The following is a 15,453-nucleotide window of genomic DNA, read 5'->3' on the forward strand; positions in this document are numbered from 1 at the left end:
GCCGGGCATAAAGCCATGCTGACATTGTGATAGCTCTACTTTAATATGGTCGAAAATCCTAGAGTACAGTATGTGCTCATATATCTTCGCTATAGCATTAATTACTGAAACAGGGCGATAATTAGCTATCATCTCTGAGTTCCCTCCCTTTAGGATTGGAGTAATTTTTGCCATTTTCCACTTTTCCGGGAAGCAGGATGTCTTTAAAGAAAGATTGAACAAGAAGGTTAATTGAGCAACCAGTATGTCAGCACAGCCCTTGATTACGTATGGTGGAATGCCATCAGGTCCGCTGGATTTCTTAGGTTTTAACTTTTTATTAATGACTGTTCTTACTTCATCTACCAGTATATGAGTGATGTTCAATTTATCAACCCTGGGAAGAACAAAAACTTCATTCAAAGAAAGATGTTCCACATTATAAGTAAAATCCGTGTTCACATACACCGATGAAAAGTACTCAGCAAACCCATTTGCAATGTTTCCAGGTGTATAACAATTTTCATTCAGTAGAAATGTGTTGTCACATGAACGTGATTCCCGCTTACTTTTGACATATGTCCAAAACTGACTAATATTATTCTTAACTCCATTTTCTAAATTATGAATATAAACAGCATAAGCCACATGTAATTTCATTTTCAATTCCGACCGAATCTGTCTAAATCTCGTATCGTAATATTTCGAAAATCTCCTTTTTATAGCACATTTCTTCTTTATTTTTATGGACTGAATAATATCACGCGTGAACCAAACTGGATATTTGGATTTTCGAATTACTTTCTGCTTTGGAACGCAGTTTTCGAAACATTTGTACAGCGATGCATAAAAGAAATCAACAGCAAGATCAATATTTTTGAAAGAATACAATAAACTCCAGTCGAAGTCTCGTATGTTACAATACAGCCGCAAAAAATCAGCCTTTTTAAAGTTGTAATATTCGCGATTAATTATCGGAGGCAATGGAACTTTTTTAACGGGCGGTAAAACTAAACAAAGTGCAGGGTGATGTAAGTCTTCAGATACTAAGGTGAATTCGTCATGCTTCAGTTCAACTTGAATATTATCTAATACTAAATCTAATGTCCTGAAATTACAATTTTGAATATTGTTACGTGATGTTAATCCAAGATATGAGATGAACTGAAATAGACGACGACTGGTCATTGATCCTTCATTAAAGTTATAACTGGCATTAATAACTTCAGGTATGTTGAAGTCACCGACAATAAGGCAGTCAGATGTTATAAGACCCTCTATGTTTTCAACGTAATTGAAGTATCCTTCATATACAGACAGTTTAGAAGAGGGAGTAATGTACACAGCATTTATGAATAACTTACGAGTATGACCCTGAATGTAAAGAGTTATTGACTCGCACCGTTGATCATTATATTTAGAACAAAGTTTGGATTTGTACTCCTTTTTGACAGCTACTAAAACTCCACCACCTCTAGTCTTCCCAGATAAAAACAGATCCCTGTCATTTCTGAACACTACATAGCGATCATCGCAGAACTCACTATCCATGATATCCTGACCCAAAAAACTCTCTGTCAGTACAATTACATCATAATCACTGCATATAAGATTTTTAAGAAATACAGCAGTTTTTGTTCTTAGGCCACGAACATTTTGATAATAAATTGTTAATTCATTCTCAGGCATCATCAAATATTAGTAGAGAATAATAAATATTTGAAAATAGAAGCAAATATTTACATACAAATAATTAAATAATTTCAAAGAAAAAATAAATAAATGTATAAGGAAATGCATGGAGATTAGAGCTTACTCAGGTCCTCATTATTACTAATGACATGTATAGGACTACCGTCTACCTTCCTAATCATAATCTTTCCACTTCTACTAACCCAGAGGTATTTATAGTCCTTTTCACGTTGCAACTGCTTCGCCTTTGCAAATAAAACTCTTCTAGCTGGGGCAAGTGATTGATTAATATAGATTGGGTTGGGAGTTGACATGCCGAGCTGAGTTGTGGATAAGGTTCGCTTGACCTTGCGCCTGGCGAGTAATTGCTCTTTATGGGTCCTTCTAACAAATTTAACTATAATTCCAGAAGTTGGACGATTAGAGACCTTTTTTAATCGATGACAAGCATCAATCATGTCCTCCTTCAAATCTAAGTCTAAAGCCTTGCCTATATTGATGACAGTCTGCACTACATCCTCATTAGGAGACTCGGGAACACCAAATATTTCAACAGTGTTAGACCTGGAATATTGCTCAAGGTCATCACACCTCATGGCAAGATTGTTTACCATGTTCGCCAGTCGCCTATTTTCGGTGACCAAATTGTCTATAATAGTTTGTTGCCTGTCTATTATTTCCTGTTGTTTACTAATAAGTTTACTGTTTTCATCCAGTCTCTCATGACAAACATTAATTGAATTGCCTAGTTGTCGCTCGATGTCAGTAGTAGACTTGTTTACACTGTCCAACTTCTCTTGCATAGTTAGCAGTAATTTATAAATATCACCCACAGATGGCACCACTGTCGCATCACTATGTAAACTCGTACGCCTCTTGTTAGAACACTGTTTACACCTCCACACCTGACCCTGTGACAACATATACTCCACATCCGTTTCCTTAAGATTAACACACTTGCTATGGAACCAATTACTACAGTCATTGCACTGAATCTTTGCTGTCACGTCTTGCCTAGGCACGGCCTTTGTACATTCCAGGCAGGTACTCATCGCTACACTCTTTCGATATATCGACTTGACTTGACAAAAGAGCGTGACAGTGAGGATACTCCGACACTTCAAGTTAATTAGGTTGGCAACACTGGTGTTTTAATGTTTACATACACATTACGACTATAAAACTGCACGATTAGGCAATTATATGAATATCTACCAATTTAATTTATGTATTGAATACTCCTATGCAACTTACTGCAGCAGTAGAAACATGTTTTAGGCGTCTAACTTCAATATACACCAGGAAATAACACAATTAATACGGAGCACGAACCGACACGACCTCAGCCAAGCATGACGTCACTTGATAATGATGAATGCGGGGAAACTATAAATGCACCCGAAACATATGGGGAAAACAAAATATACAATACAGTACTGTATTCAGATTTTTTTAAAATTTATTTTTTATTTTTATGAAAACCTTGCTGTACATCATTCCATAATTTGCTCTTTTCACCAAAAAAATAGTGTCTTTTGTTCCATCAAAGCTTTATTATACACTTAGGTATGCAACAAACCAAGGATAGCTAATGGAGCACGTAAGTTTCTGAATACAAAATTAATTACACATGCATGAATCTTCTCTACACACCTAAATACAATCTTTTATTTGCAGGTCAGACAATATTACAACTGACAGTACTCTAGAACTTCAAACATAGAGTTGGAGGCAAGTACTTTCCCATTTTAACACATTTGAGAACTATCTAAGGAGCACCAAATTACATATACGTCTCATAAAGAAGAATAGGCTGCCAGCATACCTACCATTCATTTTCTATAATCAAGACAAGAGACTATATCTCACACTTAACCTGTTTTTGGAAGTCACTTTAATACCATGTACAAACTCCCAATTCTTTATCTTTGTACAACAGAATGTATATCTTTTATTTGAAGAATTTTTTAACAAAATTTAGGACAGTATTGCTTTCATAACACATCCTTGAACTTTAAACAGATAGTTTTACAAGACATTTTAATTAAACTTTACAGTTACATCAAAAGTCAAGTAAGAGCTATGTATGAATCTTTTAACTGTGATAGCCTCAAACTATAGAATGTGTACTACGCAATATTTTCAGGATTTCTTATACTGGGTCCAAAACTTGGAGCACAATGTTGAGTGCAACGTATGTACTTGCAAAGGTAAAATCCCCTGAAGCTGGCCCAAAATAGGTTGAAACATGTTTGGTCAATGAATACTTGACCAGCTCATAGACAGAGGAGGAACCTTTGTATTGATTAGGAGTATCTAATAGTCTTGTAAGTATATAATTAAGCACTATCAATATGTATATGAAGCTGGTATTATGTAATTATCATAGCTTTGTGTTTCAGGCAAAACAAAGCCTTTTCTACACATGTCAGATAAATACATGTAAACGCAGGAAACACATTTAAAGTAGTGACTTAACGTGTAAACACATGGGGATGGAGTACGCTTAATAAAAAAACACCAGTGCAACATTTTGGCTGCAGCCTTTCCTCGACTTTGACCTCCACATTCATGACAGCAGAAACGACACTTCTGGACATTAATCCGATGAACCATCAGCAGTATCTCCACTACAACCAGTTTTCACCTTTATCACACGAAACCATCGCTACCATTCAGGCTTACCATCAGGGGCAAACCACTTTAGGACCGGAAACCCATGCTTCCTACAAGTTAAGGAAAGCCTACGCTGTTAGGAGTTATCCCACATAAATAACAGACCATGAGATTTCCTGAGTCATAAACTCTGTCCATATATTCCTGAAGCATCCTAACCCAGTATCCTTCCTTATCATGTATCATCCTGGTCTCAGCAAGATCAATCCTATTTTAGAACATCCTTCCTTACCCCCATACTTACGATCCTTTTCCGAAAAGTTCCACAGTCACATTCAAGCGCCCACTAACCTGAAAGATATTTTCATTTGCTACAAACTACATTTAAACCTTTTGAACTCCATTACCCTTAGTGTATGCTTCCTCCTCCACTCTGAATTCATTTCTGCACTATGAACAGCTGTTGGATGTGAACAATGCACTTTGTTCACTTTCAGTTACATTATTCACTAATAAATCATCCAAGTCAGTTGTTGGTTCATCATCACCACCACCACCACCACTGTCCACTAACTGTTCTAAAATACCCAGTTCTGTGTGAAGCCATGTTTACATTCAAACGACAGCATCTGTGAACTTGCATAAACATTCAAGAATAATAGAGCTTAAAAAAGTTACAATTCCCGCTAACTATTGTAAATAGGAAAACTTGTTCTCTCAGAGACTGTTAGATAGTTCTACAATACCAGAACACAGCACAGTCATACGAGCACTGAAAGTATGGGATATTGTCATGTCGAGTAAAGCTCGACATCGGAGCGCAAGTCTTAATATTTTTATCTCGAACCGCACTCGACATAGGAGTGCAAAAGGCTACCTACCAATACAAAATGAATACGTTAGCATTGCCATACCTGCAAAACTAGCAACTTGGATCTTCCTGTCCCCATACACACCCAGTTCCATCAAGAAGTATTTAGCAATTATATAAGTTTAAGGCCTTAAACATTTACTACCATGATCCCACCCACTTTTCCTTTTGAGATTTCCAATTTGGACAGAAATTGGTGCTCAGTTCTAAGGAAGCATCGAGCCTGAATATTAGATAACTGCTCCCGTTTTCTGTTCTCTTGTCTTCCTTATCTCACCCCTCATTTTAACTCATAACAGCTTCTACTTTTTAACAATGACCACAATCGTTATGCATACAGTATGAGTAAACAGTTAACTTACCAATCACCAAACCTGTATTCACTCTGCTGGAGACATCTTGCACAGCTTCACACACTTTATTGTAGAACTCCTGTGCTATTTCTGGAAGCTTGAAACGTACAGCAAGTTGTTCCACACAGGCTTCCTCCTCCGCATAGTTCATACCACCCCAACACCAGGTCCGGTCCGACGTGCTAAGAGGCTTCAGTTCCAGGTCGGCAGTAACCCGCATATTGCACACAACTTTGTGCACCTGTTCCCGTCGCAGGAGTAAACGGTACGAGCCCTGCTCAGGGTGTTTCAAGAGCTTCATCTCACCAACACCACGTTCCTTCCACTCCTTCGAAGATGCCTCGAAGCGATACAGCTTGGCACGATGACAAAATACTGTGCCAACATAAACAATAGTCTGAATATCCAAACTTGAAAGATAAGGTCCAAGAATATTATTTTTTTAAAAATACTTTGAAGCATCTTTGCAAAAAGGATGGCTCACAAACTGCATGTATTAATATCAGGGTGCAAAGCTGTGAAGCCATACATTTTAACAAAGAGATTATGCAATGTGAATTTATGCCCTTGGTGAAGAATTCGCCGAGTTCCCAAACCTGCACTACTTTTTTCATAATGGATAAGACCTACGCTAACAATTTATAGAAAGAAACAGAACGAATGCAGTGTTCTGTGCTCGTCTGACTTAAGAAGAGACGTAGCAGAAAGATTTCTGCACTGAATAATGAATGTAGAGAATGCAGCCTAAACTGAAGGGAAAGTGGGCAGAGGGAGAGGTCAGAACATTCTGTGCTAGCAAGTCGGTATCAAGACAATTTATTAGAGAACGGCAGGAGTGGACATGTGTAACCACAGTGCGGTGATGGCTTATGCCTAAAGAATGCAATGGAATTCTAAAATATATTACTTCATTATATTCAGTTTGCTTTTCCCCTTAATTCAAAGAACAAAAAATAGGTAGCTAATATAATTTTAAGAATAAGAGTTTGGTAAATTTGAAGTTTAATAAGAGGTACGGATGTTAAATTATTAATGATAAAAATGTTTATTTATAAAATTGGTATAATAATAGTTAAAATGATTAATCTGGTCAATACTGAAAATATTTTGTTTGCATTCTAAATTAATTTTATATCCCTCAAATATTCCACTTCAGAGTTTTGGACCTTGAATAAATATATTAGTCCTTTTGTTATTCATCTTAAGGAAAAATAATTCATTTACTTTTCAAGGGGAAGTTGTATATCACAGCTGGTTGAACTGTATGTACCACCCCTAAATTGACACTTTTTTCCTAAAAAAAAAAGGACAAAATAACAAAACAAGAATCATTAAATTTATTCAAGGTGGGAAGGTCTGAAATGAACACACAGTATATTAAATGTCAACATTAGTATGGAAAGGAAAACGCGAGTGTCAAATCAAGTCTTATAGAGATAAAACCATGAAAAAGAACACATAAGAAAGTGGTGGTGATTGTTTTAAGAGGAAGTACAACTAGAAAGACAAGAGCCACAAAGGACGTGGAAGTGAAAGACTCCTTAGACCTCCATACGTACTGTAATACCATCGGGGTCAGAAAAGAACAAAAGTTGACGACAGGTTGGATGGGATAGATGAAAGTGAGGAGCCTGGCACAAGTGGAAGCAATGTCACAAATAAGCTAAGAGCCCCTTGGTCACCAACACACGCTCCCAACTTAAAGCGTCCCTGGTCCCCTTTTAGTCACCACTTATGTCAGGCAGTAGATACAGTGTGTGTTATTCTACTGCCCCCACCCACAGTGGGAAATAAAACAAAGAACGACAGGTCAGTGTAGGAAGAGGGACCAATAGAAAGAGAAGATGAGAACCAACATCAAAAGAAAAGATTATCTCTGTATCCATACATGCTGCCATCTTCGAACAGATGGGCTCTCTCCTCATCAATCCCAGTTAGCTGGGCTGAGTAGCTACGACAGTAGAACGCTGGCCTTCAGAACAGAATTCGAACTGGTGAAAGTGAGATGTGGTAATGTTGGCACTGTTGTATGCCGATCACCAATTGAAATATAATTATAACTAACAATGAAATTACTGAGCCCAACTTGGCAGGTTCGACCCTGGCTCAGTCCGGTGGTATTTAAAGGTGCTCAAATAAACCATAACTCTTGCGAGACAACCTCCATGTCTCCAAAAACCACATAAGTAGTTACTGGGACGTAAAACCAGCAACATCGTTATTATTATTATTATTACATCCATCCCTTCTCAGCACAGATGATTTGTTTCTGAATCTCTGTTCCATTAGAAGGGTGGCAGACATAAAATACTCACTGAGGGGCTATTCTGATAAGTCTTTGGTCTTCATGCAGGAAGTGTAGAGTAAGAAGAAAGCTGGATTACTAGAAATGGGAAAAAACACAAGAAAGATGAATACAGGAGGTAAAATATACGGACCACAGGACAAACACAAAACTACACAAACGGGAAAACAGAAATATTGGAAAGGAAGATAATGTTATTGGCTTCAGGTTCCATTCACTACCTGTTTTTTGCTTTCGGAGATGCCGACGTGCCCGAATTTTGTCCTGCAGGAGTTCTTTTACATGCCAGTAAATCTACCGACACGAGGGTGACGTATCTCAGCATCTTGAAGTAGCACCAGATTGAGCCAGGATCAAACCTGCCAAGTCTAACAGTCTGAGCCACTCAACCCAGCTAACTAAATTCTGAACTTCTCATTGATTATGGGAAAAATAACGTTTAGTTAAATAGTGCTATAAAAATATGATCTTAAGTGGGAAGGGAAAATGGATTAAGGAGGATATGTTGACATGTATTTTAAAGCATAAGGACTGGGACCGATGAAAAGTAGTGTTAAGTGGCAAAATGAGCTAACTGAAAATGTACTAACGAGATTCCAATGTATTAAGTTACTGTTCGAGGTTGGACTGTTGTTTCATATACAGTAGAGCCTCGATTATACGTTCCCAGAAACTACGTTTTCCCGTATTATCCGTTCGAACCCGCAAGCATCCTAATTAAATCATGTTGTAAAATCCTGCATTATCCGTTCCTCGAAGAAACGATTTTCCGTATCAACCGTCCAGAAATTTCAGTCCCATCAACGCTAAATCCTCGATAACGCATTTTTCAAGAAACCGTATCTCATGAAAGGACAGCAACAACATACTTACGGAACTTGGTGTTTACGTCTCATCATAGCGGTAATTTGAGAAAGAAGGTACTATACCGGTAAAGCGATCAGCGGTGAACTTTTTTAAGGGACTACCTTAGCATCGCATTCTGGTGATATTGTTTAGAGAATCAAAATCATAAAGCAGAGTGTCCACAACAGTTGGAAGGAGACAGAGCGCATTTCGACAGCTCTACTGGAAGAAGGAACGAGTTTCGTCAAATGTTCGTACTTGAAAAAATTCTTAATTATGTCCAGGGCTAGATGTTTATTTTATTACTTTTCTTGAGTGTATCGCCGAACAGGTTTTCGGCACTTCCCTCAGGACACTGTATAGTCACCGAGTTTTCAGGCAGGAATTGAAACTGCTTCTTCTTAAGTAACACAAATTTAGTATTTTAATATTTTCGTATAGGATTATGTTATCAGGACCAGAACAGATGTTCCACCTTACATAGGCCTATATAAAACCATGGTAGGTTTTGGGATTGCCTATTACTATTTAGGTCCTAATGTAAGGCTGGGAATTCCACTTTTTTTTTGTGAAAAAAAAAAAAAACGCACTCGTTTAATTTGTGCACGTTACATTTAAAAACTTTGTATAGTTTCGAACTTGAACGACTTGTACAGTGAGATTCACAATTAAGTATTTATTTATTTTCCACCTAGTCGATACAATGATTGCTTAAGGCAATTTTTAATGGTCAAAAGTGGTACATGTTTCGTATATTATTAACATCTTCAGCCACATAACACTGTTTAGATGAAAAATATATAAAATTGACAAAGTAATGCTTTAGAGGAGGTGTCCTTAAAATTAACATAAGATTGACAAGACTAAAACAAACAAAAAACTCAAGAGAAAATATATAAATTATTTCTACAATAGAAAGCAGTCGTCAAGGAAACACTTGTACAATATTCCATAGAGAAATTGTCCTAATAAATATTCTTTTCTTAATAATTCATGAAACAAGATCAATTTATAAATTAAAAATTATACAATTTATAAGTAATTATCGAAATGAAGAAATCCTGATATCACAGTGCGGCTCTTATTATTAATGTAGATGAAAATATAACTAATTCCTATTTGTCAAATCTTATTAAGCCTGCTTTCCTTTGGAACAGTAACTCCTGTCATTCTTTCACAGTTTTGCGCCGGGTGTAATATTGGTGATGCGTTCTTCCTTGCTCTTGCACCTGAGGAGGTGGAGGAGCGGGGGATATAGGTGTGTCAAGAACTTCCTTGCTGTCACCTATAGCTTCAACTGAGGAGGAATAAGCTACAGATAGCCCTACAGCTTATTCCTCCTCAGTTGAAGCTATAGGTGACAGCAAGGAAGTTCTTGACACACCTATATCCCCCGCTCCTCCACCTCCTCAGGTGCAAGAGCAAGGAAGAACGCATCACCAATATTACACCCGGCGCAAAACTGTGAAAGAATGACAGGAGTTACTGTTCCAAAGGAAAGCAGGCTTAATAAGATTTGACAAATAGGAATTAGTTATATTTTCATCTACATTAATAATAAGAGCCGCACTGTGATATCAGGATTTCTTCATTTCGATAATTACTTATAAATTGTATAATTTTTAATTTATAAATTGATCTTGTTTCATGAATTATTAAGAAAAGAATATTTATTAGGACAATTTCTCTATGGAATATTGTACAAGTGTTTCCTTGACGACTGCTTTCTATTGTAGAAATAATTTATATATTTTCTCTTGAGTTTTTTGTTTGTTTTAGTCTTGTCAATCTTATGTTAATTTTAAGGACACTTCCTCTAAAGCATTACTTTGTCAATTTTATATATTTTTCATCTAAACAGTGTTATGTGGCTGAAGATGTTGATAATATACGAAACATGTACCACTTTTGACCATTAAAAATTGCCTTAAGCAATCATTGTATCGACTAGGTGGAAAATAAATAAATACTTAATTGTGAATCTATTGAAGTGCGATACGGACCATGAAGCTGATTTTATGTAATTGTACAGTGAGCGCGCTTTCCAGCTGAGCTCAAGTTTTCTAATAACCGTAAATTCTTAAGTTTTGATATTTTTTTCTCTTTCCAATTTGATTGTGATTATTTGACGGACAGGACTGAATATAATACATTCGAGAATTTGAGAATCAATACTTACATTCGAAACCATATTCTCGAGTTCAACATAACCTTTAGAAGTCGCTGTAGGCCTAATTTACGCAGTACAAAATTTCTATAAACTGACTACGAACAGTATACTGGTGACCAAATTACAATGGAATTGTTAAAGAAAAAGGGATTTAGCCATCATGTTGGGTGCTTTCGTATCCAATGTGCTTTATTTTATTAGAGTATTAAAAACTACTTGTACCGTAGTCTATTGTTGTTTGGCTTGGCGTTACGGGTCTTAGATTTTTCGAAGAATTTGGCTGATCAAAGTTGCTGAACTGAAAGAACAGGGGAAACTGACTGAACAACTTCAGTTTCCCCGGTAAAACTGAATGTAAAGTATCAAGATTTTTAAGTAGCGTACCGGTAATTCATGTTTAAAACCGGCCCCGTAGTCTAACTTGCCTGCCTCTCACCCGGAGGGCCCAGGTTCGATTTCCGGCCAGGTCAGGCATTTTTACCTGAAAATGAGGGCTGGTTCCAGGTTCACTCATTTTACGATTACCTACCTTTAATTGAGGAGCTATTTAATGGCGAGATGGCGACCCCGGTCTGGAGAGCCAGGAATAACGGCCAAGAGGATTCGTCAGACTGACCATGCGTCACCTCGTAATCTGCAGGCTTTCGGACCGAACAGCAGTCGCTCAGTAGGCAGAAGGCCCATTGAGGCCGTAGTTTGGTTTGGTTTAGCAGTGTTTATAGGATTAGAAGTATACATAACATTTCTTTTTTGTGATGTTTAGCCAAATTGTTGATGGTTCATTTATTCCCGGATGTTCCATTTTCCCGTGTTGTACGTTTTCTTTTCGTGGTCCCTCCCAAAACGGAGAATCGAGCTTCCACTGTACCTCATAAAAACTTTGTTGATATTTTTATTACACTGCAGTATTCTTTGTCAAGGTGACCTCTGATATACAGTTACTCGATCTGAAGTAAAATCGATCACACCACAAACGAAGACACGGAAAGGTCAACTGTAGTTGAAGATTCCTCCGAAACAAACTGCCAGATTTTAAGAGATGAGCTCAGGAATACTGAAAGAAAAATATAAGATGCTACAGAAATATGGAAACACCCGAACAACATGAATTTCGTGGAAGGTTACAAAATCAGCAATTCTTAATGTCTATTATACATGAATTACCAGTATGCAGGTCAACCATGAAAACACAGGATTCCCCTCAATTACAAAACAGTAAAGGAAATTTTTGATCTGACTAATGAACAAGATGGTTCTAAAGATTTCCTTGGGGCTCACTGAATACTGAGAGTGAAGAGATGATGTGAGGCACAGACCACCTTTGTAGTTGCTTTTAGCTGTTTGCGGAGAGGTAGACTATCAGTCCCCTTGATAAAGAATACTGTAATGTATTCTTAACATCGGCAACCTGTACATAAAATGATGACAGTTCAACCTGGAAAAAGAACTGAATAGTAGTTTCTGAATTATTTTACAAACCTTTCTCCTCCTCCTCTTCCCCAGTGCGCACCTCAATGGCATCTGGAAGTGCTATGATTGGCTCGTAGTGAGGATCATATGTACTGTCGTCGCCTCCACCTGTACCATCATCGTCTTCTTCCTGATCAGAATCACCACCCTTGCGAGGTGTGGGCGTTGATTTGGGTCCACCGTTACCCACTGTCACCGAGCGGGGTGAGCGGGTGAGAGGAGAGTTCCCAAAGATCGTGGCACCAGCATTTGCCCACTGGAAGGGTTTAGATGGCTCTGACCCTTCAATAAAATAAATAAAATAATTTAAAAATGTCAAAGTGAACATTGTAGAGTTATGAATGGTAATTTCCTTTTTACTTTTTTTTAAATTGGAAAGGGGAACCTCAAAATTGCAGAGGGATGAAAATGTGAAGAGGAACTTGCAGGATAAACACCATGACAAGTCGGTGTGGAAGGAGGGAGTAATATAGAGGAAAATACACAAGGCAGGTGTGTGCACCCCTCCCCCCCGCCACACACACTCTTTCTGATCAATCTCGATTCTTGTACATCCATTTCTTTTCGCCTCCTGATGAGCTCATTTCTATTTCCTAGATGAATCAAGAGAGTGGGCATCAAACCTCAAGGAGCTGGGAAGCAGAAAACAATGTTATTGAGGGCTGAGTAAAAATTGATGATAAAGAACTGAAATTGCTGGGGTAAGAACCCATTTATTTAAAGATGGTAGTGTATGAAGATGTGTCCTTTTTTTGTCTTCATATTTGTCCTCGTCTCATCTTGAAATTGCTGCCTCTTCCCACATGGACCTGTCAGCGTTTCCCCAGTTATGTGTTCTCCCAGGTTGGTAGTATAGTACAATAAGTGAAATCGAATCAAAATGAAGCAAAGCTAATAAATAAGAGCTCTCAGACAAAAATATGTTTACATCTGTCAGTTATCTGCTGGACTTTGCTGTACGGGGTGAAAGGTGGTTGGACTCAGGAAATCATCTTCATATACTGGACGTAACAGATGTGAAAGCAGCGAGTACGATTGCTAATAACATAAGGGAACAATGGGCAGGGGTTAATGGAAATGGGGTGATAAACCTAAGTTAGGAAGGATTTCTGTGAATGAAGCCGTATGTATGAAACGGTTTCCAGGGTGAAGTTACGTAAGGCAGGCGGAAGAGGGTAGGTTACAGAGAAGAATAAAGGACTCCGCTAAAGAAGGTAAGAGAAAGAGAGGGTGACCTTTTCTACTGATATAAGTGCTCATAGTTTGAATGAGATTTTATGTGAAGATAATTTTGTCGGGGGGGGAGGAGGAACCCCTGAAATGAGCTGCTGTCTATAATTTTAGGAAATACAAATTCTGCAGTTTTATGTTACACCATCACATGCTAAGAAGTCAGTAAAATGCCAATTTAAACTTCGGCATAGATTATCTTAAAACTTTTTGGGCGCACATTTTCCTCAGGAACTATTAAACATAGACATACAAAATTTTCACTGCTTTTTTGATAAATAAAAATACATATTGCTGTATCTTTTTTAGGACAACAGGTCCTATAGAAAACTGCTCAGGGTCTGCCTTTTCATTTAGTAAACAAAATCCCAAAAAAGTCAAGAAGGTTAATTATTCCTTCAATTTCAGATCCACAAAAGACATAGCAACAAATAGATAATCATGCACTTTAAGTTTCATTTTTACTGAAGGTATAGTCTGAGGAACGTGCACCTCAATAATGGTAATGTGACACATTAGGTGTAAGAAATATACTCACCGTTAGCAGCACATTTAAATGATAGGATTTATTTTAAAAAATTTATGTCCTAAGCAAGAACTGCCATTTTAATTTCTTCCACAAGTTACTGATAAATGGCTTTAAACCCAAACTCGACACCGTTGCCTACGTTATAATACAAGGCCTGGAAATAGAGCCCGTAAAACGCTATCGAAGTGGTCACACTGAAGTTCAATGCTGGGCCGCTAGGATTGCTTTCTTGCCCCCTGTCTACCAGGTTCGCGCCTTTAAACGTGTTTGTTAACCGAGTTGGTTGTGAATGTATTCATCTGATGTTAAGCATTCGCAGTTCCAGTCATGGTTTATTCACGAGACATTCAAGGTAGTGGAATTTCGTATCACAAGTTTCCAGTGAATGTTCAATGTTCGAAACATTACGCAGAGGAAGTATCACGAATGAGATATGACTTCCAGCTGATGAAATTAGACCTCTGTTCCTAAGTTTTGATCTGAGTTACATCATACAAATCGGGCGATCCCGAAATTTGTCACTGGACTTCTTTTGTAAACAATGCTACCGTGACTGGCGATCATTTGAGAGGCCTCTTCAAACTCAGAAATCTTAAATTAGGAAACCAACCAGAAAAATAATTTGTCCAACAAATTTGGAGAAAATGAATGTAGCAATAGCTAAAAATATTGTATTTTCCCCTGAAACAATCTCTGGTTTGAAAAGTTTGGAGGGGGTTTGTCCCGAGAGCATTAAATACAGTTTAAAATAAACCATTTGTTTTATGGAGCATTTTATGAAATTGTTTGATGCGCATGACGTCTGCAACACCTCACATGGGACATATTCCAGGAACGAGAACAAACGAGCATCTTTAAGTACTGAAGTTGAACGCCTCAGTTGGTTAATTAATGATTTCCTGTCATATATTACGAAAATTCAAATGCATTCAGAGGAAATAAAAAAGATTCACGAGGGAAATGTATCAGGCATAGATCGTGACTACCCAATCCACTATGGCCTGCGTAAAATACCTCACAAGTATACATTTGCATTATGCATTGACGTGGAACCTAACAAGCGATGACATCGAGCTCTTCTTCAGCTACCGAAGACACCAAGCGGAATACAATGACATGGTTCGTGTGGCAAAAGAACAGACTGTAAAGGCTGTCTAGAACGTATCTCTTCTCCAGCTACTCAAAGTCCAATATTGTGTCTTTTTCGTTTTCAAACCGGGCGAACTGGCCGTGCGCGTAGAGGCGCGTGGCTGTGAGCTTGCATCCGGGAGATAGTGGGTTCGAATCCCACTGCCGGCAGGCCTGAAGATGGTTTTCCGTGGTTTCCCATTTACACACCAGGCAAATTCTGGGGCTGTACCTTAACTAAAGCCACGGCCGCTTCCTTCCAAC

General features: G+C 37.9%; 1 protein-coding gene across 1 annotated transcript in view; it reads right to left on the bottom strand.

Moving 5' to 3' along the window:
- Positions 1-15,453, bottom strand: part of Nup358 (Nucleoporin 358kD) — a 343,965-nt gene that overhangs the window by 26,565 nt on the left and 301,947 nt on the right. The window contains exons 28-29 of the mRNA XM_067157834.2: positions 12,312-12,584; positions 5,521-5,886 (exon numbers count right to left, since the gene is read on the bottom strand). Of these exons, the coding sequence (XP_067013935.2) occupies positions 5,521-5,886; positions 12,312-12,584 (639 nt within the window). The remainder of the gene's footprint in view (positions 1-5,520; positions 5,887-12,311; positions 12,585-15,453) is intronic.

Source organism: Anabrus simplex, chromosome 14 (assembly GCF_040414725.1).
Source record: "Anabrus simplex isolate iqAnaSimp1 chromosome 14, ASM4041472v1, whole genome shotgun sequence".
NCBI lineage: Eukaryota > Metazoa > Arthropoda > Insecta > Orthoptera > Tettigoniidae > Anabrus > Anabrus simplex.